Source organism: Armigeres subalbatus, chromosome 3 (genome assembly GCF_024139115.2).
Source record: "Armigeres subalbatus isolate Guangzhou_Male chromosome 3, GZ_Asu_2, whole genome shotgun sequence".
In the NCBI taxonomy this organism is placed as follows: domain Eukaryota; kingdom Metazoa; phylum Arthropoda; class Insecta; order Diptera; family Culicidae; genus Armigeres; species Armigeres subalbatus.
This window is the reverse complement of record NC_085141.1, coordinates 37,294,028-37,317,998: the sequence shown is the minus strand read 5'-3', so window position 1 is coordinate 37,317,998 and position 23,971 is coordinate 37,294,028. Positions and strand designations below refer to the sequence as shown.

The window sequence follows — 23,971 nt, the reverse complement described above, 5'->3', positions numbered from 1 at the left end:
ATGAAGAAGACTCTTGTGTACTGCACAGGTCATTTCGGCTTTAGTCTGATTAAGTAAATAATATCAAATAAATTCAAATAACATTATTTTCGTTGAATCAAAAGCAAAGTCATAAAAATATCACCAGCATTAATCAAATATTCCACAAGTTTACTTGCAAAAAAAAGCAAAAAATATATAAACGTTACTTGAAAACATTATAAAAGCTCATTGTTTTCAAACACTGACAAGCAACTCTAATCACCCTGTAATTCGTATTTTTAATGAATTAGCATTAAGAAACACGAAAATATTCAGCCGCAATTGATAAATGTTTCGAAAAAAAATACGATTACCAGGGGTAAATGGGGAAAAACGGCCACTTCCAGTAATGATCCAAGACCGGAATAGATACCATTCGTATATTCCACTCAAGTAGCATTAGAAAATATAAAAATTATAAGCCGCAGTTGATTCTAAGTTGTAGCTGTCATTAAAAAATACAATTTTCGGGGTTATATAGGGCAAAACGGCCACTTCCACTGCTGATATGAGACCGGAATATATAGACCGATCGTATTCTCTACTGAATTAGTATCTGAAAACATAGAAATCGTTAGCTGCAATCGATTTTAAATTGTAGCTGTAATTGAAAAAATACGATTTTTAGAATTAGAATTTGAAGATTTCAATATTGTGACTGTCCAAATAGGAAATAAAATTATTAGAGTTTTGCATATTTGAAGTCATTGAATCGATAAAATGAGGTTAAGGAATCGTTACTGTTTTGTAGTGAACAATGATTTTCAACAAAAATTCTTAGGACGACATATGATCATTTGGAAAAATAGCCTTGTATATGTTCTGCAGACTAAACTGATGACATGTTGTTGCGAAAAAAATTTCCTCGAGTTAAGTCCGCTACCACAAAAGCAGCTGCTAGTATCAGCTAAAAGTTAACCACGGCATAGAATAAAATGTTCTTACAAGTATGTTATTCGAAAAAGAATCATCGCAACACATGTTATTCAAATGTGAAATAGATATTAAAAATCATTTTGATTAAGCATTTAAAACAAATGTTGCAAATGTAATGCGGCCTGCTTCAACAGCTCAAAATTGCTATGCGGCCCTTGATAGTAAGCATGCTGAGGACAACTGCCATAACCATTTTTGAACCCAAACTTGTGTACCTGGACATTTTTTACGAGTTTTCAAAAAACACTGTTCTGTGAGGTGTACACAAAGTATTAAAAAATATCTTGGTGTGATATCACATCACATGGAAATGACTTTCTATCTTGCAGAGTTTTGAAAAATAATTAATCATTTTGGTGGTAAAACATACGCAAACAGTATGTGTACCACTAGCTGCCAGTAAGCAAAACGATTACGTGCAAAAAGTGAAAACTCCATTTTAATTGTTGGAAAATAAAAATTGTGTAAGCCTCTCTTAAATTACACAATACTAATCATCGATGAATATAATCAAGTTTTTTTTTCAAATTACATAATTTCTTTTTCCCGGAGAGGCGCGGCTTATTTCTCAGGGTGGCTAGTAAGTCTGGAAATCGGGAAATGCGTGAAATATGCGTGAATTGAAAGTCCATGCGGGAAATGCGGGAAAAAGTCGGGAATTTCTTGAAATTACACAGCAAATCGGGAAAAAAAGCAGGTGTTCATTTCATTAAATCATGTATTGTATAGTGTATAATTATTCTAGTGTAAAACATGGAAAAACATTGTTTACTATTTTAAATGCATATGTTTTTCACGTAACGTTTGAAACTATTTGAGGAACTATTCGGCTTTGTCAAATGTATAAGGCTTGCTGATGTTGATCGTCTTATGCTTTATAGCTTTGCTTATTCTTTTGAAAGTGACTCGAGTTAGTGACTCTGGATACTTGTGGACATTAGTCAAGTATATCCAATTATGTTTATTATGTAAGGCACATATCTCAACAATATCTGGTCATTCGTTGTTAACAAATAAGTTTTATCACATGGTAACGCTGTACAGGAGAAGCTTTAGATTAATGAACAGTTTTTGATCGTAAACAAGCATAAGGATGAAGGAATGGCTGGCATAAATAATAGAGTATGATCCCATTATGAGATCAGGATGTGTAGCAATAGTAGAAATAATCAAATCAATAATACATCACTGGTCAATAGACTGGCCCAGGAAACAAAAGTTGTCTAATTCCACAGGGCACCCCCAGGATTGTGCCTTTGGATGAGAAAATCAATCTCTGAAAATTACAGCTCAATCGCTTGTTGCATAAGCTGGCGCATTTGATTTGAAGTTTGTAGTGGGATTTCAGCCAAAATGTATCAAAATGTAATGAAAATACACCTCCGTTACGCATTCGGTCAGGAAATCGGTTCTGATAGCTCGAATGAGCTCAGCATTGCAAAAACGGCAGTTGGTATGCTACAGAACAATTTCACAGAACATTGTATGATGATTAAATGAACTTTTATATAGGTTTCGGCTGATGCGATTCGATCAAAAAACCCAAAAATACACAAATCAGCTCCTAATAAATCAGCCGAAAATTATTTAAAAGTTCATTTAATCATCATGTAATGTTCTGTGAAACTGTTCTGTAGCGTACCAACTGCCGTTTTTGCAATTCTGAGGTCAATCGAGCAATCAGAACCAATTTCCAGATCGAATGAGTGACGGAGGTGTATTTTCCTATACATTTTGGCTGAAATCCCCATACAAACTTCAAATCAAATGCGCCAGCTTATGCAACAAGCGATTGAGCTGAAATTTTCAGCGATTGATTTTCTCACCCAAAGACACAATTCTGGGGGGTGCCCCGTGGAATTCGACAAAAATATTTTCTTCTCATAGTAATCTGGGCCAGTCTACTGGTCAAGGTAAAATAAGTATAACGAACTAAAAATAGATTGATGTCACCTTCTAAAGACTTTTGGGGCTTTTCAAAACGCGTGTTTTGCTATAAGAATATCGTCTGTATCTTTTTCCATTTTCGAGTTATATCAATTTATTCGAAAAAACATGATTTTAGTAAAATTGGTAAAACCTGAGATAAAAAAATAACATATCTCCAATTTTTTGCCATAATAAGGAATATGAATTTCTCTTTCAAATGCCAAGTAAATATATTTTTGGTCTTCCCTAACCGGAGATATCGACTTACGAAAAAAATTTAATTTTGACAGAAAAACGAAAATAAATTTTGATTGGAAAAATATATTGAGCATATTTACCCATCAAAAGTTGCATTTTTCAACTCTTAAAGTCATCTGAAGACGACTTTTTCGAGAAATTTAAAAAAAAAGTAGATCAAAAATACTGTTTTTTTTTAGGTACACCCTAATCTAGTTAGGTAAAATTGCTTTAAATAAGCCAACTTAGAAGCTACAGAAAAAGTTTTGTTAGCAAAATTGATTGAAATAAGCTGCGCTACAACTTTGTAAAACATGACATGTCAATATTCCGAGAAATGAAAAAAAAAATTTTCTATTTTCTTTTTTATATGGTGGTCCACCCTAATTTTTGGTAAAATCATAATGACGGCCTTACTATTTCAAACAATTTTGTAGAACAACAGTTTTTTCTAAAAAATATAGGCGCAAAATGCATCTTTCCGCGTAAATCTGTATCCTGGACCATAGTGCATTGTTGCTCGTGGCGCGAAAGATACACTCAAAATAATTTTCACTTGAGAGTTACATGAAAACATATGCATATATTTTCCATCTAGTTTCGTTTGTAGAAGTTAAATGATTTGTTAGTGATGGTACTCACTGCTCTCAATTCACTAAAAAATGTAATTAAATCTAAGTGAATTGAAATTTCAACAAACGCATAAATTTTAAGTGATTTGGCATTATAGTTTGCGAAATATCCGTGTTAGTGATAATAATTCCCGTCCACTAGAAGCGGACGGGACCAAAAATAGAGTAGTGAAATATTTATTTCATACTCAGAATTATTTTTTTAAATTGCTCTCATGATGTTTTTTCACAATTTATCATTAGCGATTGATGCAAAGCATACACTTCTGCCTGAGTACCCCACTCATATATTTTTCATATATTTGTGACAAGTAGTATTCACTAGAGAAGAACATAGATATTGTTTTCTACGTTTTCATTTAAATTTCACTTCATTTCTTTTTGGTATGCATATGACAAGTTTTATTAGACACAAGTAAGGTCATCATAAATGTCGATTTTTAAAGCCTACCTGATATTTATAGTGGAAATTAAGTGACAATTATTTTGAGTGTAGCACACTCAAATGCAGACTACTATGTTGCACTGCACGTTTCAGTGATGCCCTCAAAGTTGTTAACCGATCATGACTAAAGATTCGCAACCTATATTAAAATCTGTTACTAATTATTGGAACGATTTATTAAGATGCGGTTTTCGTTGAAAGAAAAATCTTGAGTATTTCTTTTAGCTACGTAGGTTTTCTTTTCGCATGCTCTCAATGAGGAAGCACTATAATCAGTATAATGAGAAATTATATTTCCCAAAATGTGCATGTAAACTAGAAACGGCTTGTGCTAAATCAGTTTTAATCCAAATGAGCTCAAATTCCCGGAGGACACTCAGAACATGATACAGAATCAAATGGGCATTGTGGAGTAAAACCGATTTTTTGAACCACCCTAATATTTATTCTCTCTACGGCTTCTTTACTTTATTTAAGGTTAACTCTAGACCAACATTTGAAAAGGGCGTAACGGTTAAAATTTATTCTCCCCGGTTCCTCGTCTGAATACATAGACAAAGAACTGGAAAAAATAAATTTTGGTTGTTACACACTTTTCAAATGTTGGTTTAGAGCTATCGATTTTTAAATTGTTAGATGCTTTTAAAATTGACCTTAAATTAGCTAAAGAATTGACAGAGACAAAAAAACTAAATAAATAATATATGACAGGAAAAGTCAATTTAAAACACTTTTAGAATAAAATATAATCATACGATTTTTTTCTGAGATAAGAAAAGGAAATGTTGTTTGAAAATAGAAATCACGCACAAGTGACAAAGTTTCTTAGGCTAAAAACTAAAGTTTTCTTCCTGGTGTTGTCATTACGCTCTTAGCCTCCTATAGTGTTTTGGCTCGATCCGTCAACTTCAAGGTAAATTCGTGAGAATGCGATACTTTTCATTATTATCATGAGTTCCCAGAAACTCTGAGCTGCTGAATGATTTCATTGTCGTTTGTAAACATCATGAAAATTGCGATATACAAATACATTCAATGTTTTCTAATGCAAAAGTCCAATTTTTCAATATCATCATTTATTTCTTTTTTAGGTTCAATTATCTTTCATTCCGTATTTACAGTTATGATTTTTCTAAAACAGTCATTTTTGAAAAAATAATATTTTTGGAATCGCCCTAGCATGGAAATGGTCACCCTAGTGCATAAATAAAAAAATACGTGTTCAATATTTCTTAATAAAGAACAAAACTTGATTTTACTATGGGCCAAGCTGTCAACCAATGAGCAAAGATGGCAAGAAGCATCTTGCCATCTTTGCTATGAGCTAACTGCCAAGTAGTCAAATTTCCAAAAACTTTTAAAACTCATTTTAAACATCAAATATAGGGTCTATGAATGTGAAAAAAATATGTTGTAACTTAGGAAAAGGTGTTCTATTGAATTGAAAACATGTTTTTTAAAATTAAAAAACCCAATTGAACAAAGTTGTGATATTTGCATACCAATGGACGCCTATAGGTATAAACTAATAATTGATGAAGAAAATTGATATATTTTATATTTCGGAATTTTTGCCTTTCCCGTATACAAGGAATACGTAAAGGCTATATGTTCGCTCCAAAAATGAACTTTTTATAGAAGGCCAGGAGACCTATGGTGTTATATACTGATCGGCTCAGCTCGACGAATTGACGAATAAAACATCACCCATTTTTCGGCACTTATCCTGAACCGATTTTCTCGCAACAAGATGCATTCAGAATCCTTTTCCATTGTTTCCTATTGTAAATTGGCCAGATCGGGCTATGAGCTAGGAAGTTATGGCCAAAATACCATTCATTCATTTAATTTATTCAGTTAACATCTAAACAGATAACACTGAATCAACAATTTGACGCCACAATGCACGGTTCGAGGCCGTATCTCTCCATCCTCGGATACGCCCCACGCTCGCCAAGTCGTTTTGCACCTGGTCTGCCCATCTCGCTCGCTGCGCTCCACGCCGTCTCGTACCTGCCGGATCGGAAGCGAACACCATCTTTGCAGGGTTGCTGTCCGGCATTCTTGCAACATGTCCTGCCCACCGTACCCTTCCGGCCTTAGCTACCTCCTGGATACTGGGTTCGTCGTAGACCTGGGCGAGCTCATGGTTCATTCTTCGCCGCCACACATCGTCTTCTTGCACACCGCCAAAGATGGTCCTAAGCACCCGTCTCTCGAATACTCCGAGTGCTTGCAAGTCCTCCTCGAGCATTGTCCATGTTTCATGTCCGTAGAGGACAACCGGTCTTATAAGCGTCTTGTACATGACACATTTGGTGCGATGGCGAATCTTTTTCGACCGCAGTTTCTTCTGGAGCCCGTAGTAGGCCCGACTTCCACAGATGATGCGCCTTCGTATTTCTCGACTAACGTTGTTGTCAGCCGTTAGCAAGGATCCGAGGTAGACGAATTCCTCGACCACCTCGAAGGTATCCCCGTCTATCGTAACACTGCTTCCCAGGCGGGCCCTGTCGCGCTCGGTTCCGCCCACAAACATGTACTTTGTCTTTGACGCATTCACCACCAGTCCAACTTTTGTTGCTTCACGTTTCAGGCGGGTGTACAGTTCTGCCACCTTTGCAAATATTCGGCCGACAATGTCCATGTCATCCGCGAAGCAAATAAATTGACTGGATCTATTGAAAATCGTACCCCGGCTATAACACCCGGCTCTCCGCATGACACCTTCTAGCGCAATGTGGAACAACAGGCACGAAAGTCCATCACCTTGTCTTAGTCCCCGGCGCGATTCGAACGAACTGGAGTGTTCGCCCGAAATGTTCACACAGTTTTGCACACCATCCACCGTTGCTTTGATCAGTCTGGTGAGTTTCCCAGGGAAGCTGTTCTCGTCCATAATTTTCCATAGCTCTACGCGGTCTATACTGTCGTTGTGCAGGCAAGTGGCCAGCTTTTCCGGGCCCATCTTGATGAGCTCAGCTCCGATACCATCCTTACCAGCTGCTTTATTGGTCTTTAGCTGTTGAATGGCATCCTTAACTTCCCTCAAGATGGGGGCTGGTTGGCTTCCATCGTCCGCTGAACTGACGTAGTCATCTCCTCCGCTGCCTTGACTTTCACTGCCTGTACTCTCAGCGCCATTCAGATGTTCCTCGTAGTGCTGCTTCCACCTTTCGATCCCCACACGTCCGTCAATATGCTCCCATCCTTATCCCGGCACATTTCGGCTCGCGGCAGGAAGCCTTTGCGGGATGCGTTGAGCTTCTGATAGAACTTGCGTGTATCTTGAGAATGGCACAGCTGTTCCATCTTCTCGCACTCCGCTTCTTCCAGGCGGCGTTTCTTCTCCTGAAAAGGCGGGTCTGCTGTCTCCGTTTCCGTTTATGTATAGCGATGCACGTTCTGCCGGGTCCTATGCTGCAGCGTGACCACCCGCGCTGCGTCCTTCTCCTCCAGAATCTGTCTGCACTCTTCGTCGAACCAATCGTTCCGTCGACTTCGATCCATATACCCGACGGTGTTCTCCGCTGCGTCGTTAATGGCTGCTTTGACTGTATTCCAGCAGTCCTCAAGAGGGACCCCATCGAGCTCACCCTCTTCCGGCAACGCTGCCTCGAGATGCTGCGCGTATGCAGTGGCGACATCAGGTTGCTTCAGTCGCTCTAGGTCGTACCGTGGCGGTCGTCGGTACCGAACATTGTTGATGACGGATAGTTTTGGGCGCAGTTTAACCATCACCAGATAGTGGTCAGAGTCGATGTTAGCGCCACGATATGTCCTGACGTCGATAATGTCGGAGAAGTGCCGTCCATCAATCAGAACGTGGTCGATTTGTGATTCTGTCTGCAGTGGCGATCTCCAGGTGTACCGATACGGGAGGCTGTGTTGGAAGTAGGTGCTGCGAATGGCCATATTCTTGGAGGCGGCGAAATCGATTAGTCGTAGGCCGTTTTCGTTCGTCAGCCGGTGAGCGCTGAACTTTCCAATAGTCGGTCTAAACTCCTCCTCTTGGCCAACCTGAGCGTTCAAATCTCCTATGATGATTTTGACGTCGTGGCTTGGGCAGCTGTCGTACTCACGTTCCAGCTGCGCGTAGAATGCGTCCTTATCATCATCAGTGCTTCCGGAGTGTGGGCTATGGACGTTGATTATGCTGAAGTTGAAGAACCGGCCTTTGATCCTCAACCTGCACATTCTTTCATTGATCGGCCACCACCCGATCACGCGCCTTTGCATATCGCCCATCACTATGAAAGCTGTTCCCAGCTCGTGTGTGTTGCCGCAGCTCTGGTAGATGGTATGATTACCTCTAAACGTTCGCACCATTGATCCCTTCCAACAAACTTCCTGCAGCGCTACGATGCCGAATCCACGGTCCTTGAGCACATCGGCGAGTATGCGTGTGCTCCCGATAAAGTTGAGAGATTTGCAGTTCCACGAACCAAGTTTCCAATCGCTAGTCCCCTTTCGTCGCAGTGGTCTTCGCCGATGGTTCCGGTCCGTACTCTCTTGTTGATTGTTCGTTGCTTATGATTTTTTAAAGGCTGGCTTGCAGGGCCTGACACCAAACCCCCCAAATTTCCGGAGGACCATTCCTCCTTATTTCCGGTGGACCATGGTGCACAGTTTCACTTAGAGTCCCTCGCTGGCACTCGGACGATGATCAGCCGCCCCTAACATGGAGAACAGACGCTGTTGTGAGCCGATCCTGACATAGAGAACAGACGCTCAATAAGATTTGCACCTCCGGAAGGAGCAACCCCCTTCCCTGTCAGCATACGACCATAGTTCCCACCGGGGTTGGTTACCCGATCTTCCTAAGGTTGCTCGTATCCCGGCCAGCACCGCGGGGAGGTAGGGATAGGAGTTGCTGGGTAAGAGGCTAAGGACCGCGAGATGGGGTCTATTTTATTCCTTCAGGTACGCGAAGTACCAATGGTACGCTTTACCCAGCATTTGCCGTGCCGGCCAAAATACCATATTTTTTTTGAAAAAAATCGAGTTAAAAATTGTCCCTCATTTTTAAGGCACTTATCTTCAAACGATTTGCTTGCAACAAGTTGCATTCGACGCAGAATTCTGTCTCATTGTTTCCTATTGAAAATTGGCCAAATCGAACTATGGGCTCGTAAGTTATGGTCAAAATACTTTTTTTTTATATGCACGAGAAAGGCACCATCACCGCTAGGTGGATTAATCATGATTTTTTTAAACAGTTTTGTTGAGTGTTGATTTTATTCCCTTTATAAAAAGGTGGTTTGTCGGCATCCCCAAAAAAAAACAATTATAAACGGAAAAATATGAACTGTTGACGTTATGGCTGAAAATTTCAAGATTTATTATATAAATGGCAATGAAATTAATTACATTTAAATACATTATACATATTTAATAAGGCTTTTAAAAATTGTCATTTTTGCTCACAATGTGACAACCTGAATTTAGGCAATCAACTTTGATTTGTCTTGATATTTCCTTACAAAAAAAAGTGACGACAACCGAACATGCTTGGGTGCCGACAACCAAAATTAGCAATCATTTTCAAAAGTGAAAATAAAAGATTAATTGCAAACGCTACGGTAGCATTCAACATTGAATCACAAAATAAATTAAATTTACTTTATTAAATATGTAATAAATTTACCTTTCCGATCGTTTTACCTCGTTTTGTAACACTTAGCCTAACCTAACCTAAAAAACTTCTGAGTTTTTCACTTGATAAAAAAGGGTTTTCTTTGTTAAACGAAACATAGGCATCAGTTTGGATCGGTAGTTGGCACAAAAAGATGGTGCTACTGTAGCGCAAGCATGACATATGTCAAAATGTCCATATCTGTTATCTGTAAAAAGATACGCCGGGGTACCGACACCCGACCACCTTCCCCTATTTATAGAATGGTAGAAAGATAGAAAAATATGTTAAATTCGTGCATTCAAAATCAGAAGACATCTCTATACAAAGATCCAAAACAATGTCTAAATCCTTTAAATCTTCATACATTTGGTTCATCAATTTAATTCAAGCCATCGAAATGAAAAAAAAAAATCGAAAAAAAAATAATAGATATTAGATTGAAAGTACGCAGTTTCCAGGACGCCAATATCATTTTTTTGCTTCAAAAGGCTAACTAGATACTTCTTATCTTGAAGACCTAAAGTATCATAAAAACCGTGAATCATCCGCCTTGTGGTAATGGTGCCTTTCTCGTGCATTTTGGCCATTCCTGTTGAGCCATTGGTCCGATCTGGCCAATTTTTAATAGAAAACAACCGAGTAAATCGGTTAATGATTAGTACTGAAAAAACGTGCGCGCATACATACATACATACAGACAGACATCGCCTCAATTCGTCAACCTGACTTGATGGCTATATAAAAGTCGACCCTCCTACCCTATACCGACCCTATCAGAAATGCATTTTTAAAGTGAACATATAGCCTTTTCGTTACACCTTGGTTTACGAGAAAGACAAAATAATAATACATTGACCTTAGCGTGAAGGACATCTGAAATACATTTTGTAATTCTTATTTGGTAATAAAGCTATTTTGAGGTCATAATTGATTAGAACATTACGCATAATTGGATCGCATTTTTAACTTCATCGTAATAAAAACTCAATTCCACGATTTGTCTCATTATATCGGTATTCATAATTTGAAATCATAAAATGCACTTATGGTCTTTCCTGACATAAGAATCGACCAACAAAAACCACATGATATTGTAAACTACCCCAACCGTAATTTACTCTATTCAAGATTCCTTTTCAGAGTGGATATCGTTGAACTCCAGCAGATGATTGTGCTACCAAGCATCCCATTGTGCCACGACTTCCGCCAATCACGATGCTTGGACGGAGACTTTCACGTCCAACTCAGTCTTCTCCGCGTTCCAAACAATATGTAAATCGGGATGCAAACCGCCCGTGACACGAACAGCGGCTGACACACCCCCTCGATGTGTGGGAAACATGAGACAGATTATGTTGCCCTCATCCGCGGAAGTGGGTACAAGAATAGCTCTATCATTAAAGAAGAAGATCCCCCCGCTGTCTACTACAACCGCTCACTCCCTTCTAATGTAGGTATATCTACCGAACAAACGTGAGAAGTGGTTCGTGAAAAAAAATGCTGAATCGGTCACTTATTCTCACTACGGGCAAGGAAGAAGCTTCCTACAGTTATAGGTGGTGACGAAATATGTATTATATTCATATCTATGAACTAGGGATGTTGTGGATAGTTGTAATAAGGTGAAAATAATGAATCAAAATAGAATATTAAAAGTATCTACTTAAAACCTTCGCATTTTCTTTTGATTTAGGATAACCGTACCCTTAGTAGAGGTATCACCAATATTGGAGGCAGTGAAGGTTCAATGATATTTTCCATAATTATAAACTTTACGATGGTCTCAGTTGATGAGTCGTGGTATAAAGTAATCCATCTTACCTTAAGATTTTGCTTGAAAAACAATTGACCTTTTCCGTCAAAAAATTTTATTCGCTCAATCTACTTTTTGGCTTATTTAACCCTTAAATGAGCAATGTTGTTTTAAAACAACAAACCGAAAATACGTTTAATGTTAATGATTTTAATGGTTATTTACGTTAAAAATATTTCCGACGATTTCTAAAAAAAAATCGCCTTGTGCCTTTAAGGGTTAAGGTCAACTTTTCCAAAGAACCCATATTTTTTGGCGTCTCTAACTATTTTTAAAATCGAAAATAAAAACCGATAAAGTGCTGCACGTGTGATTAGTTAGTTAGTTAGTGGAAGTTAATTAGTGGAAGTAAAAGGAAGAAAATAGTCGATTAACTTTTTAGAAGACGGCACCTTTCCAAATCCCACAGATCCCGAGATATCAAAGAACTGATCTCTCATATACAGTAGCGCTTCCTGGCGGATGAAATTAATCAGTTTCTTAACGTATTGGTTTCTAATCTTCGAACAATTTTGTAGCAGACGGCAACTTTCTAATTCCCACAGATACCGAGATATCGATCCAAACTAATAACCCATGTACACTAGCGCCGCCTTGCTAGCCGCCCCAGTTAAGAAAAATAATAATCATTGTGGAAATTGTTTGAAAAAAAATAAACCATATAATTCGAATAACTATTAAAACCGCCACAACTAATAAGTCAGCACTCAAATTTTTGCATTTAAAAAATTACGCTGGTTGTAAATGTAAGGATTTTTCTTATCGTTGCCTTTACCAAGATAAGCCACAATGCCAGCTTTCGTATTTTGTAATTTACTTATGTAATTATACAAACATTTTCCAATCTGATAAGAAAATTATTTTGAGCTTTTTAGTGGAATGTCTTCACTTGTCATAAGACGAGTTTATACAATCCCATTGAATTCCACCACTTAATTGTATCTTGACAGATACGTATTTCGACCTCAACAGTAAGGCCGTCTTCGAGTCAAGTACGAGACACTGAAGACGGCCTTACTGTTGAGGTCGAAATACGTATCTGTCAAGATACAATTAAGTGGTGGAATTCAATGGGATTGTATAAACTCGTCTTATGACAAGTGATTTTCCAATCATTATTCGTATTATTTACAGCATGGCAGTCGTAGAAAAACTTTCAATTAATAAGTGAAAATGCTAAACAACACTGAGTTGAAACTTTCCCATCCATTTAGTAGACCCACTAATATCAAGAGTTTCAGAGTTAATGACAGTAGGTCTCTTGAGCATACCTAGTTCCACAGTTAGCATTATCAATTCCACCCCACAAGCTTGACACCACAAACCTCTCGCGCCCCCTTATTCGACGCATTGTACTACATTTGAAACATCGTTGCATAATTCATTACGCTTGTGCGGGACACTTCTGCCGACGGTAGGAGAGGTCGGTGAAATGTACACCCTTGAAGTCTAGTCGTTCATCCTGATGTATGAAGGAACTACCGCACAACTCGACCTGTCTTCTATAGGCGACACATTTTTTAAGTTTTTAAAGGAAATTTTTGTTACAGTTGACTTAAAGTAACATTTTCTTTGAACATAACACATATTACTTTTGTGCAATCACTTTCACCCACCAATAAAAATCTGCTCCTTTAACAACATTGTGTATACAATAAAGAATGGATTCTTAATTATAAATCCCGAAGCTTAGGTTGTTTTGTCTCATCTACACCTACTTGACTCCTTAAATCTATTCTTACCCCTGATGATGACACGGTGTACCGTCTTGGTGAGCTCCACTAATAGCTTTCGAAAGCCTCCTTCTAAATTATGACGTTAATCGTTGTTCGTCTTTTTACATCCCCGTCTTTTTTTTCCCTTGTTCGCCATACTTGGCTTGTCGATATTGTTCTCAGGGCATTCAGCCGTGCTATATTCGACTTTTAATATCTTGATAGCGAAAGGGATGGTTTGTGATTAAGCCTTGACATGCAATGCTACGCCATGTATCTCGATCAGCTCACGGGCAACTTTATCCGCCTATCTAATTGTGTCTAGTATTCTATTCAAGTAAATTACTTTGTCTCGTTATCATTCAATCAGGTCATGCTCTTAGATTATGTGACATCACTATTGTTAACACTATCGACAGTATGTATCACAGGCATCGCCGGAGAGAGCTATCAGTGAGTTTAGAAGTGGCAATGATAAAGATGAAACCTTTATAAATTTAGATTTCTCCACCATTCACAGAACCAGCCTCACCTTCAATGACATCCTTCCGGAAGACCCAAAGCTGTACGACAAAATGCGCCCACCCAAGAAGGACGGCCAGCCAACCACGGTACTGTTCCACGTGACGGTCATGGGTCTTGACTCGATCGACGAAACCTCGATGACGTACGCGGCGGACATATTTTTCGCGCAAACCTGGAAGGACCACCGGCTGAGGCTGCCGGAGAACATGACCTCCGAGTACCGGCTGCTGGAGGTCGAGTGGCTCAAGAACATGTGGCGGCCGGACTCGTTCTTCAAGAACGCCAAATCGGTCACGTTCCAAACGATGACCATTCCCAATCACTACATGTGGCTGTACAAGGACAAGACGATCCTGTACATGGTCAAGCTGACCTTGAGACTGTCCTGTGCGATGAACTTTCTCATTTATCCACACGACACGCAGGAATGTAAACTGCAGATGGAGAGCTGTAAGTATTAAAGGAATTCATTTTTGATCTGTGACGTACAGTAGGTTTTTTTCATTGCAGTATCGCATACAACAGACGACATGATTTTCCAGTGGGATCCGGAAGTTCCATTAGTGGTAGACGAGCACATCGAGTTGCCTCAGCTGGCTCTGGTCAAAAACAACACAGCGGACTGTACCCAGGTATATTCGACGGGTAACTTCACCTGCCTTGAAGTAGTGTTCGTGCTGAAGCGTCGGCTTGGCTACTATCTCTTCCACACGTACATCCCAACGTGTTTGATCGTCATTATGTCGGTAAGATCATGTATTCGAATTTCAAATTTCTTAAAAATTGCGAAGTGAAAATTATGAAGAAATTTCCGTGGATAGTTAAAAGAATTTTACTTGGTATTTCCAAAGAATTTCTAATTTAAGAACCTCTTATCCCTTTCGGGACGGATGTGTCATATCAGGGTCATATATGACCAGCGTTTTAGATTGGTTGTGTAAAATCACATAAGAGAGCTAGGTCCTCGCTTTCTTCAGCAAAGTTGTTTATCAGGATGTTGGCAGGAAAAATATCGGAGGTCAAGTGTTACTACACCCTGAAGTCCTAGATATCTGAAACCTTGGGAAGATTTCGCTTCTGAGAGCTTCCACGAGTTGAAATTGAACCTTAGAACACCGACTCAAAGTGGATCCACTGAAGCTTGTGAAATAAACCATTGAAATCCTATCACGGTTCGAGGCCGCATCTCTCCATCCTCGAATGCGCCCTACGCTCGCCAAATCGTTCTGTACCTGGTCAGCCCACTTTGCTCGCTGCACTCCATGCCGTCTCGTACCTGCCGGATAGGAGGCGAACACCATCTTTGCAGGGTTGCTGTCCGGCATTCTTATCTTGGAACATGGCCTGCCCATCGTACCCTTCCGGCCTTTGCTATCTTCTGGATGCTGGGTTCAGAGATGAGCGAGCTCGTAATTCATCCTTCGTAGCCACACACCGTCTTCTTGCAGGTATTCCTGTCTATCGTAACACTGCTTCCCAGACGGGCCCTGTCACGCTCGGTTCCGCCCACAAGCATGTACTTTGTTTTCGACGCTTTCACCAGTCCAACTTTCGCTGCTTTACATTTCTGGCGGGTGAAGAGTTCTGCCAACTATGCAAATGTTCGGCCGAAAATGTCCATGTCATCCGCGAAACAATTAAATTGGCTGGGTCTGTTGAAAATCGTACCCCGGCTGTTACACCCGGCTCTCCGCATGACACCTTCTAGCGCAATGTTGAACAACAGGCACGAAAGTCCATCACCTTGTCTTAGTCCCCGGCGCGGTTCGAACGAACTGGAGTGTTCGGCCGAAATCTTCACACAGTTTTGCACTCCATCCACCGTTGCTTTGATCAGTCTTTTAAGCTTCCCAAGGAAGCTGTTCTCGTCCATAATTTTCCATAGCTCTACGCGGTCTATATTGTCGTATGCCGCCTTGAAATCAATGAATAGATAGTGCGTTGGGACCTGGTATTCACGGCATTTTTGAACGATCTGCCGTACAGTAAAGATCTGTCCCGTTGTCGAGCGGCCGTCAACGAAGCCGGCTTGATAACTTCTCACAAGCTGATTCACTATTGATAACAGGCGACGGAGAATGATCAGGGATATCACTTCCTTAGTAATCCATTACATACAACTTCGTAGTTCTACGTCACCTTTGCGTTTAACCTAATTGGACTGCACATTTGATTTTTGCCTTTCTCTTCGCAGCTCCACAGGCTGGAACTCCATACCTTAGTATCAAGGATGATACTGACGCAAGAAGACGCCTACTGCTGCCTTTCGGACCGCCGACGTTCGGCATGATCCTTGCTAACGCACTGATCATTTGAGCCGCCTTTTCACAGGAATAGTCCACGTGGGTGTTAAAGTTCAACCGGTCATCAATCATCACACCTAGATGTCTCAGAGTCCGCACCGACGGGATGTCGTGCGCTCCGATGGTAATCTGCATCCGCTGGATTACTTTGCAGTTGCTGATCATCATCACTTCCGTTTTGTGATGAGCCAGCTGCAGCTTGACTCCATTCATCCAGGTTTCTACTGTGTCGGTCGCTTCCGCCACCAGCATTTCCACCTCTTCCAGTGACTCACCGGATATCGTTAGGACGACATCATCCGCGAATCCGTAAATCTTTACACCTTTGGGCAACTTCAGCATCAGCACCCCGTCGTACATCACATTCCATAACGTCGGGCCTAGTATGGACCCTTGTGGAACGCCCGCCGTAACCCTGATCGACTTCTGCCCCGAGTTCGTGTCGTAAACCAGAATCCGGTTCAGGAAGTAGCTCCTAAGGATTTTACACAGGAAGTCGGGGATTCGCATTCCATGCAGCGCTGCGGCGATGGCCTCCCAGCTGGCACTATTGAACGCGTTTTTGACGTCAATCGTCACTACCGCGCAGAACCGATTGCCGCTCCTCTTCTTCTTGGACGCCTTCTCTGCATCTTCAATGACTGTTCTGATTGCATCCACAGTCGATTTGCCTTTGCGGAATCCGAACTGTTTTTCCGATAAGCCAGTCTCACCCTCCGTGAACTGTGTAAGCCTATTAAGGATAACCCTTTCCAGAAGCTTCCCCAGTGTATCCAGCAGACATATGGGCCTATACGATGCTGGATTCCCCGGCGGTTTTCCTGGTTTCGGCAGCAGCACCAGTTTCTGGATCTTCCATGTGTCCGGAAAATTACCGTCTACTAAACACTTCTGCAGCACCATCCTGAACAGATCCGGGAACGCCAAAATCGCGGATTTTAGAGCCACATTTGGAATTCCATCCGGACCCGGAGCTTTTTTCATCTTCAAACCTTTCGCCACTGGTAATAGCTCGTCATTGATGACTTGCATACCTGCAGCGGTTACTAGGTCTTCATCTTCGTACGGCGTACGCGGCCACGTCGTAGAAACATGCTGCGGGAAAAGACCGTCCACGATGATCTTCAGCTTGTCCGGACACATTTCGGCTGGCGTCGCTGGACCCCTGATCTTCTTTGTCACAACTCGATAAGCGTTACCCCAAGGATCAGCGTCAGCTTCCCGACATTACTTGAATTACTTGAAGCAGTTAGACTTGCTGATTTGGATCGCCCGTTTGAAAGCCGCTCTAGCTTCACGGAAAACTATCCGCTCCTCTCTGACCATTTCAGACCGTGCCCTCTGAACGTGTCTCCTAGCTCTGAGACAGGCAGCGCGAAGGTTGGCAAGATTTTCGTTCCACCAGTAACTTGGCCGCCGGCTATTCGTTGGCTCCAATTTCCTCGGCATCGTCGCATCGCAAGCCCTCGCTAGCGTTTCCGTCAGCTGGTCTGCGTCAAGGTTTGTAGAGTCGCTGTCCGCTCGAAGTGCTTCGATAAAAAGATCCTTATCGAAGTCCTTCGTCTTCCACCTTCACCAACTAGACCTTATATCCCGTCGTACCGTCGGCGTTCGCGTTCCAACACTATATCGGATCGCCTGGTGATCGCTATGGGTATATTCTTCACAAACTCTCCAGTTCATGTTCCTCGCCATCGACGGACTGCAGAACGTGACATCGATGATGGACTCCCTGCCATCTCTGCGGAATGTACTAACGGTACCTTCGTTGCCCAATCTTACTTCCAGCTTAGCCAGCGCCTCCAGCAAACTGTAACCTCTGGCGTTAGTCAGTCTGCTTCCCCAAATCGCTGCCCAAGCATTGAAATCGCCTCCGATGATCACTGGTTTTCGGCCGAGCAGCTTCTCCGTGAGTGAGTCCAGCATCCGGTTATACTGCTCCAAAGTCCACCCCCAGACAACCAGAATGCATGCATAATAGAATTGTTTTTCTGCTATGCGATACCTATGCGCACAATTTTCATCGCACACCAGTCGCGAAAACGCTTTTTAAATACAAAAGTGGAGGCGATATATGTGTATTTCTTATCCGACGTTGCACGGTAGTGTATGCGATGTGCACGAATTTTATGCGAGTTTGTTCGTTTTACATTGCGATGTAGTTTGTGATAACAAACTCTGTTTGACAGATAATGTGATTTCATTTGATTTTGTTTGCAGGAATATGCGATGTCAACAAATGAAGCTGGAATAAAGTCGTAAAATAGCCTACACGGAAGAAATAAACTACCCAATAGTGAGTTTAATTCACCCAACCTCGAACATCCGTACGGGAAGCCAAAATTGAGTAAGTAGGGTCGAAGTAGTTTGCCTTTACTCCCATGTTAAAAAAGTACCCAACGGAAAATTTATTGACCCAAATTTAAGTTTAATTCACTCAATTTCGACCTCAGGTAATAAAACTCAAAATTGGCTTCCCGTATTGAACTGGCGTCTTTGGATTGTTTGGCTCTTTTGTTTTTGACAACAAAAGAAAGAGTGGATGAAAGCGAAGAGAAAAAATAACTCAAAAGTAAGTTTAAAAGTACTCAATTTTGGGTACTTTTTTTCTTCCGTGTACTGTGCCGGAAAATTTATAAATAAACTGATGAGCTTCGCACCACAATGTGATTTTGATGAAACTTGGATCGGTCAACGATTTTAATCGTGCATTCTTATGCGATGTGTGGTTGTCTGGGCCTTGGGGGTGCGTAACAGCTACACACAAAGATCCCGTTAATTTTGGCGATTACGAAACCCTCGCTTGAACTGTCTACCACCTCTTAGATAGAAAATCTGCCCATCACTTAGATAGCCGCAATCCCCGTAGCATCCGCCACCCAGTTGCCGTTGTCAGAAGGAATCCGGTACGGCTCAGCAATAATTGCCACGTCGCACATTGCTTCTGTTGTCGACTGCCACAACAGCTGCTGTGCGGTGTCGCAATGGTTGAGATTCAACTGGATGATCTCCATTAATCTCGGCCCGTCATCGCCTTCTTGTAGGCAGGGCATTTGAAGCCACCCGTCATGTGGTCGTTTCCATCCTCCGGTTTGCAGAGCATGCATCTTGGTTGCTTCGTGCAGTCCCTAGCAACGTGTCCTTCTCCACCACATTTCTGTCTGGGCCACTGCAGTTTCGCGCCTGGTGTCCAAATGCCATACATTTGAAGCATCGCTCCATCTGTTTGGTGATTCGAGGAGCGAATGTGTGTGTGTGTGTGTTTTTTTTTCTTCCTAAACAATGGAGGGGGAATCTGCTCAACAGACATCCTGGGTTGTCCAGGAAGTGCGGGGTTAGGGATCACCTACAGAAGCAAACGAGGGAGGCAGGACTACATCCCCGACCCGCTAAACCATTTCCATTGCCGCCAAGCCCATAGTCCCTTCGGTACAACCAGAGAGTAATGCTTCAAAGGGGGGCCAGTGCACAACGCACCCTCGAGGTTAGCTGCGTGTCCTTGCAGCACCGGACATCGTAACTCGCTTTTTTAGAAGAACACCATGGTATCTTGCCAGCGCGTTGCCGGCTTTCCAGGTGGCCTTATCACGCCCTATGTCCTCGGAAGGTGGGAAGGGTCGACTTCGACTGCACGACTGGTATCAAGAATGATGATGCCGCGTGCACCCCAAATTGACCTTTCTGCGATAGGGCCTATTCGCCAGCACACAGAAGGACTTGACAACGCGGTGCCTACGCCTGCCCCAGCCTTGACGAGGACCCCTTTCCGGTTGACCGACGCCGCGAAAGCGACGATACCATGTTGTTCTTCGCGCGGTCACTTGTTCGATAAAAGGATCGAGTTCGACCACAGAGCATGACCACCGGTATGACCCATGAAGCCGACTCCGATCCCTTGGACCACCTCTTATTTGCGCCTGAACTAGCCATCCTAGAGTCCACGCGCAACCTTCTGTATAGCTTCGAGACGATATGGGCGATAGCCGATAAAACGGCGTTCCAGCCAACTTCATCTTTACACATCCTCCGAACTAGGTTGTCCAGGGTAGTGTCCAGACCACATGTGGCAAGCATGTGGTCACGCATTGCGCGAAAACGTGAGCACACGAACAACACGTGTTCCGCCGTTTCCTCTAAACCTGCGCACACCAAACACTCGGGCGAGGCCGAGCAAGCCAGCTGCGTTACCTGTACTATGATTTTGCAACACGCTTAAACGCCGGGCACATCGAACTCCCCATGGGGTGCTTGCTGTTCACAGCTTTGCTGGAACAAATCAAACAATTAGGAGGGTTCGTGCAGCATTGTGCCTTATGTCCCTCCAATCCGCAGCGTCGGCAGAGATTGCTTCTGTCAGGGCCTTTGCAGTCCCATTGCTTGTGCCTTGAACTTGAAGCAAAATTCGGGTTGCTCGTATATGCCCACAGGGTATACCGACCATCCTTGACGCTCCCTAACTTGACTACCTTGGAGGCGTCCGCTGCAGATAGCCGAACCAATGCTACCTGCGTCCCTGCCGGACCTTTCCGTAGCCGAACGGCTGCGGTGGCCGTCTCCACTTCACACTGTCGCCGCAGTGCCGTGACGAGCTCTTCGACTTCGGTGATCTCGTCCAGGTCTTTAACCCTTAAATTCACCTCCGTCGTGAGTGCCCTCACCTTGACCGTCTCGCCTAGGACTTCCTCCGCCAACTTCTTGTAGGCGGCGCCCTTTTGCGAGACGCCCCGCTTCAACTCGAGGATCATCTCGCCCATCCGGGTACGTCTTATTCGACGTACGTCGACGCCCAGTTCACCGAGCTTGACGTCACTCCTCATCGCCTTCAAAACGTCCGAGTACTTAGCCTCGTCCGCCGTGATGACTAGGGCATCGCCCCTGAAGCGATTGGCGCCTACCCTAGACTTCGTGCTACCCTCATTCGCCTGGGCCTTCTTTTCGGCCCTTGACGTCTTCGGTTTCCTCTTGTTCTTGACCAGGGTCCAGGAGGCGTCATCCCCCTCTATTTCCCTGGTCTGGTGCGGTTGAGAACTTTCAGCCTGCCGTAACCCATTACCACCGTCTTTCCTGAGTGGACGGACCTTTCCAGGTCCAAGGTGAATACAAACAGGTGTAGCAGTATGCCAATTTCATGATTCAGCCATCTTGGATTTTTATATGGGGCAGCCACCGAGTTTGTTTATGTTTTGCACTGAAAATGAATTTTTCACCCCCGCGCTAGTCTCTCCCATCTTCTGTCTAAGTGAGTGAACCCTGATATAAGAACCCTGTCCAGGTCCTTCCTCCCCCGGTTTTGGAGGTACCTGGCCGGGGTTCAGCTTCCCAGCCCCACCACCCTTGTTCGGGGTAGTAACCCTCCGCATTTTGGAGCGGCCCCCAGGGAGCTCATCCCCTGGAGACTGTCTCCCCCGTTTTTGGTTCTGCTCCGTTGGAGCAGTTACCCCCGACGTACCCGCAAATACTTGAGCCTCAATCTGGGTAGACTTTGGTACCACCGTCTTCGCTGGCAAGCCAGAAATTTCCGGGAAAACGTGGAAAAAAACTCATGAATTTTTAAAAGAATTTAAAGTGGAAATTTTCTATAGAAATTCGTTTAAAAAAATGTCTTAACAATTAAGGAGAATCTCCCGTGGAAATCGAAATTATTATTCTTAAGAACATTTGTTTCCCCTTGAGAATTGAAAAGGAAGTCAAAAATATCACGTGAAAATTCGAAACAATTTCCCATTGTAAATATGATAGATGTCGACTTGAAAAGTATCGAAGATTTCAAACCTTATCATTTGTCATCTTCCAAACAGTGGGTCTCGTTTTGGATCAAACCGGAAGCGGCGCCAGCCCGCGTAACGCTCGGCGTTACATCACTCCTAACCCTCTCGACGCAGCACGCCAAATCGCAGGCATCGCTTCCGCCGGTGTCCTATCTGAAGGCGGTGGACGCCTTCATGTCCGTCTGTACGGTGTTCGTGTTCATGGCCCTGATGGAGTACTGCTTGGTGAACATCGTTCTCGGAGACTCCGATCCCCCGAATCCGAAGCCGCCACCACCCAAGATGGACCGGTTCTTCGACTTTAACGCCCCAGGGAAGAACGGGAAACGAGGCAGCAAGTCAATAGAGAACAGCGAAACGACGACGGTGAACACATTTCAGAGACAGGTAACTTTTACTATATCTCACTGAATAATGACTGTTTGTACTAATTTCATTGTATTAATCACTTCAGGAAAGCACCTTACTATTATCGCCTGTTCCGCACATTCAAACCATCCCGCCACCTCCATGCAAGCCTGCGTCAGCAATCCCGAAGCTCACCCCGGCACAAATACGACTAAAACGAGCGATCAACATCGATCGATTTTCGAGAGTTTTCTTTCCTCTGCTTTTCACGCTCCTGAACACCGCATACTGGATCATGTTCTATGAATATATCTAAGAAGCGTTACATTTTCTAACAAGGAAACTAAAGACATAAACTTCAAACAGTTTGAATTAAAAAATAAAACCTTAATACACATTGACAAACCATTATTTGTGGGACAAAGCAGAAAGCAATCCAAAATTCGAAGAATATTTAGTGAACTGTAAATTGTTGATACACCATGCGCCTCCATGTGACGATTTCAAAACTGATAGTTCGTAATTGGGTACATAAATACAAAAGATATTTTAGTTACTAGATAAAGATTGTCGCTACTGTTCCCTTTGTTCTGCTGTCCGAAACATGTGTGGTACATACCTGTCAAATCGTATGGATTTTCCTTCTTTGACATTTAGCTCCCCTATCCTCGCCAGCAAAAGATGTTCCGGACAGCGACGACAGCGACAATCTTTATCTAGTAACTAAAATATCTTTTATAAATACCTACCTATAGGATAATAAGAATTAGCAGAATAGTCATAAAAATGAATAGCCGACACGTGGCACAAATTAAAGATTACCAATTATTGTTAAGCACCAAAATTACTATCGGAAAGAACACAAATTTATGTACTTCTTATCTAATAAATTATTACACAATCTAATGAATCAATTGTTAAATTTAGCTGTAGTGGATATTTCATTAGTTGTCGAATTATGAAAAGTTCTCCAATATACTTAAATAAGTGTTCATTGTTATAATTGTGAAAATCTTGAATATGTTCTAATAGTTTTGTAAATATAAGCTCGAATCGGCCAATAAATATCTGATTAATGGTTATAGTTCAAAATGTTTTGTCTTTTCTTATTTCCTCAGGCACGGTACACGTTGTTTTATATTTTTGACAGTTATAAAATGCAGTTATAAATTTATAGAAAAATATAATTAGAACTGTAAGAGTATAAAAGCATATTCAACAGCAGGAGACAATCATATGCTGCCGTAAGCTGAAAAAGTGACGTATGCGCAAAATTACAACATACCACTTTCCCATTTTTCTGTTAAGGTGATTATACAATCAAGCCATGAGGTGAATTTCAAATTCACCACACGATTATCTACTCCTATTGTCAAAAGTTCAAATCTAGCGTAATAATTTTCGTACAATGCTGAAATTAAAGTCGATTGTTAAGCATGAGTAAGCAAACGATCTACGGATGTTTCATACCCATGGGCATTGAGGTTTTCTCAATTCGTGCTCTTGAAAAATCACTAGAAAAACACGTGGTCTCCAAGATGGCCGATTTGTGGCTTTGTTGTATAACCACCTTAAAGAGCTCGATGAGTACTACTCGTCGACACCATGTTCGGAAAATGGTTAAAAAGTCACTTTTTCAGATTACGGCAGCATATGATTGT

General features: G+C 42.1%; 1 protein-coding gene across 1 annotated transcript in view; it reads left to right on the top strand.

Moving 5' to 3' along the window:
- The window catches only part of LOC134223568 (glycine receptor subunit alpha-3), a 31,257-nt gene extending 7,797 nt beyond the window's left edge, over window positions 1–23,460 (top strand). The window contains exons 2-6 of the mRNA XM_062702749.1: window positions 13,737–13,819; window positions 13,887–14,341; window positions 14,402–14,637; window positions 21,993–22,349; window positions 22,417–23,460. Coding sequence (XP_062558733.1) covers window positions 13,740–13,819; window positions 13,887–14,341; window positions 14,402–14,637; window positions 21,993–22,349; window positions 22,417–22,626 — 1,338 coding nt within the window. The 5' untranslated portion in view covers window positions 13,737–13,739 and the 3' untranslated portion in view covers window positions 22,627–23,460. The remainder of the gene's footprint in view (window positions 1–13,736; window positions 13,820–13,886; window positions 14,342–14,401; window positions 14,638–21,992; window positions 22,350–22,416) is intronic.
- Window positions 23,461–23,971: the final 511 nt, after the last annotated feature.